Genomic DNA, 11,063 nt, shown 5'->3' with positions numbered 1-11,063 from the left:
TTTTTTTTTTTTTTTTTCAATTTACAATTGCCTTATCAAGTTTGTTTTCATAGACAAAGTCTTTACTGTGAAAATGAACAAAACTGCTCTTTACTCAGTAGAGTACCTAATTTCTGGAGGCTGTTTTGGATATTTCCATGTCAAATTACCAGAAAAAAAAGAACAAAAAAAACCACTGCAGTCTCTGATGACAGAAGGTGCGTATCGAAACCATCCAGAAGCAATAGTTTACAAAAGTCAGATTTTAAACAGAGTAGAAAGCAATCAAATTATTTTAATTTTCTTAAGTGTATTTAAAATTTTCTGTCTTTTGAAAAGATGAGTTTATTTCATGGATGGGCTCTTTTCCTTATTGCTCCTCTGACAGGACAAGCTGGATTAATCTTACACACATATAAATACATATATATATATACACACACAGAGAGACACATATAAAATTATTATATATATATGTATAAAGCTATATGGGTTGGAGCCAGGCACCTGCCCAAGAACAGCTACTGAGACAGTGTTACTATTCATTAATGCAGGTTAAACTGAGCTCACAAGCAAATGGAGATTTTTCCAAGGAGTGAAAAGCCCCAGGAGCGCTGACCTCGCCTCTGGAGCTGGGCCTGCTGGGATGTCACCAGCAGTAGCACTCTGCTTCTCCTAATAGCAGGACAGGAGAGCACTGATCACAGGGTACAAGGACAGGAAGCTTTTGCTGTAAAACATACCTTTTTGGCATCCTGAAAGCTTTGTCATGTCTGCAGACAGAAAGGAAAAAAGATGTGTTCATTTATTATTTTCCTGGGAAGCTCAGTGCTGGGCTGATCCCTGAGCAGGTTAACCCTTGCAGTGCTGTGAGCACCAGGGTGAACCAGTGCTGACACAGTTTTGTCTCTGTGTGAATTAGTTTAATGAATAATAGAGCCTTTTCCTCTCCCATTTTAACCAAACAGGATGGGAAGCCATGTAGTCACTCCTCATTTTGTCCCTATCAGAAAGCCCTCCAGAGAGTACTGGGCATTAGCAATGCAGTCCTATAGAAATCCCATTGCAGATCTCATCCATTAAAATCTGTCTGGTTTAAGTGCTTTTCCTGCACTTCCTCAAGTATTTCTTGACAAAAGCAAACCTCTTTTTCAAATTTCATTAGCTGGGCTAGCAACAACAATAGATAGTTTTTCTTTTCTGTTTAGCTCACCAAAAAGGTGACTCTCATTTGTTTCCTGGGTCCCTCCAAAGACTGTCTTTTCAGGCTATAAGAGGAGAAAGCCAGTGGAGCTGCTAAAAATATTTTATTTGTATTTTCTTCACAGAGGAGCATTTGTCACTCCTACTTGAAGGGCTCTAAGAGGGGAAATAAAGAAGCTTTCCCCAGGGGATCCAGAGTTTCTTAATGAATCCCTGAGGACAAGCCTTCCACCAGCATCCTGTCAGAAAAGCTGCATCTTGTTGGGTCAGATATCTCCAGGACCTTTTGTTCTGCTCTCTCTTTCTGCACCGAAACATCCCCTTGAAACATGGCCCAGTCTGGCACCGCCTTGGCTTGGTCACAGCTTCCAGATAACTGCTCCCACCTCCTTCGGTGGCTGTGCCAGGCTCTGCTCAGCCAGTGCTCCCTCCTCCTCTCACCCTCCTACACTCCTGCTTAAACTGGGAGAAGGTCCTGCTGCACTCCAATATCTGTGTTGGGCAGATGGTCCCCCCTCCTTGCAGCAGCCAGCTGGGGACCTTGAGGCAGCTCATCCTTCCTAGCCTTGTTATGAGTGGGAGAAATGGAAAAGCAGTGGAGGAGAGCTCCCCATGGCAGAGTCACTCCGGGTGGCTCATGTAAGAAATGATTCTGTGTTTTGCTCGTCACATTAATGCTCTGTAGATTCGGGACAGAGAGGAGCAGAGCAAAAGCCTCCCCAGATTATCAAAGCGAGGTCTCTCTCCAGCAGTACACTGCCCATCCTGTGCTAATTCCCTCACAATGGCTCTTCAAGCAGATTTGCTTGGATTAAAAACCTCATTCTGGCATTATTATGTTATCACTTTTCTGACTGCTGGTGCTGCACACTCTGCCAGGGATTTACAATCCAGCTGTGCTTCCTACTTAAATAACCTGTTACAGAGGACGTGGTTGGCAATTTTGTTGGTAGCCAAATTACCAGAAAGGATCCAGAAAAAGGATCCAGAAAAACAATTCAGAAAAAGGACCAGGCTTCTTTGACTGCAGTTCCTCTACACAAACACAAGCAAATTAAATCCTGTGTAAATGGCTGGAAAATGAGACTCTAAAGGGCTTTTGTGCCTAACACTGCAATGCTGTACACAGCCAAGAAAGGAATCCTGTGCCATCTTTTATATGGATTCAGTGGCCATGGCTACAGCAGTGAAGGGATCATGATCTCTTGTGCCAAGAGTGGACCCTAAAAAGCACACTCAGGAGGAAGGATGGTGCTGGCTGGAAGGAGCTCAAGTTGTAGCTCAGGCTGTTGTTACCCAGCCACTGCACACAAATGGATTCTGTCATGGACAACAAAGAATTCATACACTGGTTACTGCCCAACCTGGAAAGCCGAACAATGTTCCTGCCTTTTGTATCTCTCACTGCTCAGCTGTAGCCAGCGCTTATTACCCTCTGCTGCCACTCCCTTCCAGCACTGGCAGCAGCTTCTGTGGGGGCAGGAAAAGAATGAACTCTGTTCCCACCACTGAGAACTCTGCCAAGATAAAGGACTGGCAGCTGGGTGGCTTGGAGTGCAAAGAGAGAAAATACAAAGGTGGACCTATTTACAGCTGCATGACCTAGGAGTGACTGAGTGACCTTGGCTTTATCCAGCCACTCCCTTGAGAAGGAAATCCCACCTCTCCCTGGCAAGGGAATGGCAGCTCTCTGTACACCCACACAGAGGCAGAGAGCAAACTGGATCCTTCCCTGTGTTTTGGAGCAGCTGCTGCCCCAAGCTGAAGAGCAAACCCATGTTTCATCCATCACAGCTCAGACCCCGTTCATCCCTCCCAATTCCCCCCAGTGAGTCTGGAAGATGCTCTTTTGAGCCACCCTCCCCGTGCCTCTTACCTGACTGTGACAACATGATGTTGCACCGGCCGCCGCTGCCCGGGCGACCACTGCTTCCAGGGCGTTTCCGAGTCCTCGTGGTGGGAAGCTGGCACAAGATCACCACTGGAAAGGTGGGAACACAGCACGGGCCTCTCGCCATGCCCGGGGAGCGAGGGCAGGCCGTAGCTGCCTCGGGACTCCTCCTGGTTGCAGGGGTAATAAGGGTGGTGCTGCTGTGAGTCCTGTGAGCTTGATGGCACCTGGCCATTGGACTGGGTGGAGACTGGCCCAAGCGTGTGGCTAGAGGAGGGCAGGTTGTCTTCTCCCAGCCCAGGGGATGCAGGAATGGGGCAGTGATGGACTGGGCAGATTTTTTCCCAGGAAGTGCCACTGTAGCTGAGCTCAGCATTCCCAATCTCTGGCATGGCAAGGCAGGTCTGGCAAGGTCCTGCATTTTGCTTTTCCCTATGAGAGAAATGAAGGGAAAGGTAAAACTGGAGAGGTCGAAAGGCTGCACTGGGGAGTCGCATCCCAAGAACTGGAGATGCTCACAGACCTCCCACATAACACAAATGTCAAACCTCGCCCACTGTATCCTGTACCAGGAGTCTGCCTAAGGGCTGAACTGGATTATGCTTTTTATACAGACATCCATGACTCATTCAGGGATCCCAAGTAATGGAGAATCCTGTAATCCATCCTTTGTGTGTGTTGCTCCAAATGTTTGAAAAATTGGGTAATATCCCGCCCAAAAATTCTCTGGAATATTTCACTGTGGCAGGGGGTTCCTAACTCAGGACCCAGAGAAATTACAGAGGTCTGGACAAACAGAAACCAAAGGAATCTGCATGGGAAGAAGCCACTCAATTATCTGCACTCCTTGGGAGGATTAATTAGCGTGATTGCTCTGCAGGAGGACTGGCACTGCTCCATGTTGGGTCAGCAGGAGTGTGAGTCATCCCTGGCACTGACACAGCTGAGCAGTGAACCTGAGGGCTGTGACATCTTACAGGGCCTTCAGCCTCCAGCCTGGCACATTCCTTAATGGCTCTGATGTCCTGCATGCTCCACTGGGCTCTTCAGGAACTTTTTTAGACACACATGGATGACAGCAACAAATTTTATTGGTCTTACCTTGTAGGAAGGGGATGGACTGGGATCTCTATAGATCCTTTGAAACTTGACTATCCTCTGGCTGCTGAATTTACTTAGACAAAATATTTGCAGACTCCAGTTCCCAGGTACTGAGTGTCTGCAGGATACACTTTCTTCTCTCCCAGGAATGTAAAACATTATTTCATTCCTATAGTTCTTGATTTATGGAGCCTGAAACGTTTTGCTAGCTTGGAGAAAGTTTGAATAATACTTTGAGGGATTGCTTAGTATGTGTGACACCAAAAACCCCTTCACACCCAACAGACTGAGGTCCTTCTGACCCCAAAAATTCTTTAGGAATTACTGTCCCAAGAGATGCAAACACCAGCAGTTTCTGGTCCTTGTTCAAAGCACGTGCCATGGTCCCTTACAGCTGAATTATGTGTCTTGCTGCAGTGCCTGGCATCCAGGATTAAAAAGGACAAACAGTTCAGGCCAGCCAGAATCACAAAGTGTCTCAAGTCATCAAAGAATTATGAGTGTTGGAGCAATACTGCAGTGAGATGAACTTTAGCCTAAGGCACCTGGTGTGATATGGGAAAAAAATGAAGGTAAAAAGTTGGGGAAAGGATGCTTTTTATATTTTGTAGAGTCCCTCTCATTTATTTTTCTCGCACCATTGGAAAAGGGCAGAATTTTAGTGATTACATGTCTCTGGAATTGCACCCAAAGTTAACTGGCATGAGTTTATTAAAGACAAAAGAATCTGGAGAATACTATTAGCTCAGTATTGCTTGAAAATTGCTATTTTTTCCAGAAAGCAGGACATATTGGCCTTGGCAGTCTGTGCTGTGTACTTTCCAACACCAGCTGAGTTTATCAACACTGATAAACTAGATTTAATGATTGTACAAAATGGGCTTATTTCATGAAAATCATTTCAGCAGAGTCATGTTTGTGGTAGCAGTTAAATCAGTGCCCATGTGGACACTCATGGCACAGGCATCACACGTAGCTTCACTTGCACATTGTACCAGTCCAGGGACCAGTAACAGAGAAATCTTGCCTGATTAACCACCATGCAATGATACATTTAGTTCCTAAGCCCAAATAAAGCTGCAGCAGTTACAGACACGGATAGCACATTCCTGGGTCCTGACTTCAGAAGCCATAATTGATGTGCAAATGCAAAGTAGCTGGAAAGAAGCTGGTGTCTGCGCTGAAGCAGGTGTCAGCAAACCAGCAGACAGGTGTGTGCACACACCTTATCTCACCTCAGTGACATAAGGTTGAGATAAGGTTGTCCCCAGCAGTTCCAGTGCTCATTTGCCTCTAAGCTGCAATCAAGGTACTGGTAAGACTTGAGCTGGTTCAATGCAGCAAGAGGGAGAGCAGCTGGCAAAGCAGAAGCTCCTGAACTGTGACAATGATACCCTAGTCACCCACAGAACTTGTCAAATAACATCAACAATAGGCTTGAAGTCCTTGCTGTCCTGTCCCAGGTGGATTAGTGACAGGATTACCCGGCCTTTCAAGCATGCGATTTGTGTTAGAGCTCTGTGTAAAGGCAGTTCACAACAGGAGATTCCATACTTGTCATATATGAGATTACAAATGCAGAGCCAGCAAAGCTGCTCAGGAGATGCAATCTGAAATCTTGGTTGGGGTTCTTACAGCCCCATCAGAGCCATCCCTGCACAGGGAGGGATTCAGGTGCAGCATGGGGCAGGAGCACTGCAGATAGACCAGAGAAAGATCAGGGTCTGTGGCAGTCAACACATAAAATTACACCTTCAATTAGTCATTGCACTTCTCTACTAATTATAGTGGCAACCTGATGGGGGGATGCTAAACCACCATGTCCCCTACAGTGCTGGTGAGCTGCAGGGGCAGAGGTTGTTTGGGACAGCTGACCTGGAGGGTCCTTCAAGCCACACTCTCAAGCTTTAAGTGTAAATCATCCCGCACTTCCCACGTGTCCAGTGACTTGTTTGTGGTTTGTAGTTTTGTACTGTGGGGAATTTTCACCAGAGAGCTGAGGTCATGGTAGTGTTATGCTTTGACAAGGTCTAGACCTTTTCTGACTCCCTTTTTGTTGCCTCTAAGTTACTCTTTTTCCTCAACCTTGATCCCATTGTTTTCCCTAGCTGCACTCTTTAAATAGATGATGTTCTCCTATAGTGTATAATAATTCATAAAGACATCGCTGCACTGACATCTTGTGTTTTGGTGTCCCTACACCTGTACTGTATTTCAGAATTTTTTTTTTCAAAGGAAAAGCAAAATTCTTATCCCTTTAAACTACTGTATCTGCACACTAATCTAGGACCAGAGGCTTTTCATGACTTAATTAGCCTGTCTGCCTCATCTGAGGGCAAGTATGTGACACTGGACAGAACAAAAGAGCTTCTACAAAATACACTTTGAACGTGGTCAGGGAGAGGCAGGAGCCCATGCAATGACAAATTCTTCCTCCACAAACCCCTCGGCTACAAAACCTCCTGGTAGGGAAAGCAGATGCCAAACTCTTGGATATTGCAGATTGCCTCCGGGTTTTCTGCACATACGTTGGTAACGTTGAGTTTAATATTTCACACAAAATCACACTCTCCTTGTTTTCACATCTTTGCTGTGAAATGCTGTCAAGTTCTGCTCTTCCTCCGCATGTCGTTTCCTAACTCAATCCCTGACCTGCTCAGTGACTTCAGATTCTGGAATAACTTTGGCAAGTTTGGATCATTAACTCGTGACTTCTCTCCATTATCTCTTTCTCAGACTAAACAATTACAGCTCTGTCAATCACCCTCCGGATATGAGTTCCCTTATGCTCATCCCTGTCCAACTCCATGACGATGTGACCTTGGCTATCCACAATCTCCAGGGAAACCTGGAGCTTGCAAATAATGATGGGTTTGGATAATCACTGCTGGCAGCTCAGCAGAGTTCGAGTCTCCACTTGCTGCTCTCCCAATTAGCTGCAGTGCTGGTGAGCTTAACCTTTGGTCTGCTGAGGTCTGCACCAGACACGTAGGCTGCTCCTTCTTTGCCTGAAACCATGTCGCTATTACTTTTCTGGGCCCTCAGGATCCTGAACTATGTTAGAAAAATGTTTCTGGGGATTTTTGATGTCTGTTTGCTGTCAGGCATGAGGAGAAGAGGGCAGAGCACCACACTGGACTCTGCTTGCCACGCTGACACTGACAAAAGACTTCTATTTTTAAGATTCATTTGCACTCTGGACTGTGTCAGATATTTGATATCTTTGGGATTCAATGGGCAGAAATGGTGTCTTGGCTGCAGAAAAGCCTACAGAGCCAGCTGACAGCCTCCATTTTCTTTTCCAGGCTCAGCTGGATGCAGAGAGATGCTGGGAAAGGAGAAAAGAAGGGGTATAAGGGAAGGGATGGACTAGGGTTAACTGCTCCTGTTACCCACACCAGTGAGCTGTGTTGCTCTCACTGTTTGCTTCCCTGTCTCTTGTCCTGAGATGTCTAGACAGAATAATAATCCAATTTGTGGATCTGCCCAAGCCATTCTGAGTGCAGCAGTGCTTCTCTGAGATGAGTACTAGGGCACAAACACCCCACATTATGTGAGGGACCCAGCAAAAGGACTGGAGCTTCTTGCCACAAGGAAACAGGATAGAGAGGGTCAGGATTTCTAAGGAGACAGTTTTCTGCCATTGCAGGTCTGCAGGGATGTTGAGCAGTGGCAGGATACAGGGTCTGTGGCAGGAGCCAAGGGTGTATGCTGTCAGTCCACCCCCCTGGCAGGGATTATCTCCCTTTTCCAGAGACCAGCATCCTTCTGCCCCACAGAGAATGGCTGCAGGACCTGGCTTTAGGCTTTAGCTGCTCACTCGGCCCTAGCAGGGTGGTTTACTGGGAACAGGCCATGTTGGCTTCTTGCTCCCAGCACATTCCCCTCAGCATGGTTTCATTCTGCAGTACACAGAGCCAAGCTGGGGTGGAGGAAGCTTTGCAGGCAGGGAAACAGCAGCATACGGTCGCCTTCCTTTTCCCAAGCAACTCCAGTTTTTGGCTCTCCCTGGTCTTGCTGTCTCCCCCAAGCCACAGCAGCAGGAGAGCACATGAGGTTCTGAGAGGGTAATAGGCCGAAATATGCAGCCTTTTGCAGGAATGGCTCCTTTCTCTTTTTGCCTAATTCCACACTCATCACCAAACCCATTTCTGTAAGCACTGCTTTTTTTTTTTTTTTTAATAGATCATTTCCCCCTTTGCATACTAAAGAGAGGATCAAGAAAGAAGCACTTTGCATATGAAAGATGGGAAACACCTACCGAGTGAATGGAGCTGTCTGATGCCTGACTCAAACTACAACTTCTCCTGTTGCCAGAGGAATCTCAAGGGGGAACAAAAACAAGGAGAAAAATGGCAGAAGTCCGTACCTTGCCTACAAGCAGAGCCCTTTTTCATCAAGAACCTTTGCTCAAGTAGACATTAAGTGCCACAAATTTTCATTCATTAAAAAATAAGCTAGTTTGTTTCTCTTTTACCTTTTTTCCTTCCTCTAGCAGAGTTCTGTTTGCATATCAGCTGTACAAGTGTTCCCCAATGAAAAAGAAATACGAATTCTTTCTGGATTAAATCCATGTGCTATAGGTCAGCTTCCATCTAGACTAATAGCTTTTTCCTGGAGAGCTGCAAATGACTTTTTAAGAATGTACTTTTATAATGGAATTTAAATTTCTCTTTGAACATACCACCAGCAAAACTGCAGTGGAGCTCTTGAGAAAAAGAGCTTTTTTCCTTGTATTTTCTAAGGAGATAAGAATGCCCTTTCCCTGGGATTAGGCAAGGGTTCATGTTTCACTGTCACCTCGTTATCTAGCTCCCTGTCTCCCTGACAGGGAGAGACAGGCACTCCTGAGCAATCCATCTCCTCCTTTGGCTGCGGCAAATCCTTGTGCACTGAACAATTCCTGCGGAGTTCTTTTGTTTTGCTTTTTCAGTCTAGCAGCAGGATCGGGCATACCCTTGAGAAGACCTACAGTTTTTTTGTTAGTGAGACTCCTGAGTATGTTAAATCATCATGAAAAATTAATGAGACTGCAAAACTCTGCTTCCCACATAGTCTGCCAGGAAAAGTTTAGTTTTATAATCCTTTCCACTGACTCCTGCAAACAGCCTTACCTTTACGCCAGGCAGCTGCTGCTGCTGCTGTGGGTACAGGTGTTTGTGCTGGGATACAGCCAGACACGGAGGGCTCAAGGTTCTCATCCAGCCTTCAGTGTCAGAACAGCTGTCTGCACTGGGAAAATCATGTTTGCTAAGCCTTGTTTTGAAGGAAAAAAAAGAGTGAAATGGAAAGGGGAAGGAAAAGAAATCCCCACCTTGGTGTCCCAGGCTGAAAGAGGCCAGGAGGAAGGTGGTGTTTTCTGACATCCGTGGTTTTTTGCTGATGAGGTGAGCCTTGATGATGAAGAGCCTTGGCTAGGGCAGAAGGTGGAGACCCCAGAGCTAAGACTGGTTGAGCAGCAAGGGTGAAGTTCGAAATACACCTGTGTCAGGTGGCTTAACTCTCTCTAACTTCCCTCTTGCAGGCTGCAGTGTTCATTTCAAGACCTGTCTGAATGGCCAAGGAGTACTCAGACAAGCAAAGAAAATGGCTCCAGCGACAGCTTGGCACCTATTGAATGCATGAGGTCTAAATCAGAGCTGGACTGTGTGAGAGTTGCTGAAGACTGAGACCCACAGGCACGGCAGCCTCTGGCCGGGGACATCAGAGCTGTCTGATGAGCAGTGAGTGCCCTGTCAGTGCTCCCGGGCGGGTGGGGCTCCCTCAGTGTGAATATCCTGTGCCAGACAGAAATGGAGCCCTTGGGCTTTCAGAAAGGATTTGCGTGCTGCTGACCTCGGGGTGTGCTCTGTCAAGCAGAATCTGAAGAGCTTAGGTCTGTTGCCTTGGTCTAACGAATGCCAATGTATTTGTGAATATGGGATGGCTCCTTGCCCATGATTATGGGCTTGTTGATGTTTCCAGAAAATGCTGATGATTGTGGCTGCTAACCTGGCTTAAGACACCAGGTAAGGGAGCATTTGGCTCAGGGGGATGAGGGATGTGGGGGTTTATGGGGGAGATCTTTGGACTGAAACCCATGTTTGCCCACAGCTGAGTGCAATAAGGCTCTTTCTGAAACACGCTGAGCTTCCCGACAATAGCTCTCCCGTTGCTGCAGAAGGGAGAGCACACCATGTTGCAGGATCGAAACCTGCGGGGAGGCCAAACCAGGAAGCCCCCCCTGGCACGACCATGGTGTTCTTGGCCCCAGGGCAGGAGCAACCAGGACCCCGGTTGGGCAGTGCCAGAGCCGAATCGCGGGTGGGCAGCTGGGCAGGCAGCGAGGCACTCTGTCTGCACCCCGGGTGGGAGGACGGGACACACCTCGGCGGGACTGGGGGGGCCCCGGTCCCAGGAAAACCCGGTGACACCGATCACTTCCACACACAGAACCGGGGGTGGCGGCAGGGCGGCAGTTACCACCCGCCGGGGCACCGGCTCCGCGCCCCTGTCCCGATCCCGCAGCTCCTACCTGGGCGAGGCGGGGTCGCGACCGCGACGCGTCCCCTCGGGCCGCGGCTCCCGGGGCGGCGGGACGGGCGCGGTCTCCATGGCCGGCGGCGGCGGGCGCTGTCCGTGCCCGCGGTGCTGAACACTCCGGAGCGATGGTGGCGGTAGCGCCCCGGCGCGTCCCGGCTCTGCCCGGCTCGGCTCTACTCGGGGCGGCGCGGTTCTGCCCGATTCGGCACCGCTCTACCTGGTCCGGCTCGGCTCGGCTCAGCGCGGCTCAGCTCGGCTTTGCCCGGCTGGGCTCTGCCCGGCTCGGCGCGGCGCTTGCGCGACCGCGGAGGCGGGGGGTGGGGGGTGGGGGGGCACGGGGGCGCAGCCGCCGGCACCAGGAGAGCTG

The 11,063-nt window shown here is 48.3% G+C and overlaps 1 protein-coding gene across 1 annotated transcript in view; it reads right to left on the bottom strand.

Annotated features, from left to right (window-relative positions):
- DISP2 (dispatched RND transporter family member 2) overlaps positions 1-10,768 on the bottom strand; it is an 18,379-nt gene extending 7,611 nt beyond the window's left edge. Inside the window, exons 1-3 of the mRNA XM_041404103.1 lie at positions 10,689-10,768; positions 3,059-3,505; positions 723-752 (exon numbers count right to left, since the gene is read on the bottom strand). Coding sequence (XP_041260037.1) covers positions 723-752; positions 3,059-3,505; positions 10,689-10,768 — 557 coding nt within the window. The remainder of the gene's footprint in view (positions 1-722; positions 753-3,058; positions 3,506-10,688) is intronic.
- Positions 10,769-11,063: the final 295 nt, after the last annotated feature.

Source organism: Onychostruthus taczanowskii, unplaced genomic scaffold (assembly GCF_017590055.1).
Source record: "Onychostruthus taczanowskii isolate IOZ18803 unplaced genomic scaffold, ASM1759005v1 scaffold208, whole genome shotgun sequence".
Taxonomy (NCBI): Eukaryota; Metazoa; Chordata; class Aves; order Passeriformes; family Passeridae; genus Onychostruthus; species Onychostruthus taczanowskii.
The sequence above is the reverse complement of the archived record's forward strand: the minus strand, read 5'-3'. Positions and strand labels throughout refer to the sequence as shown.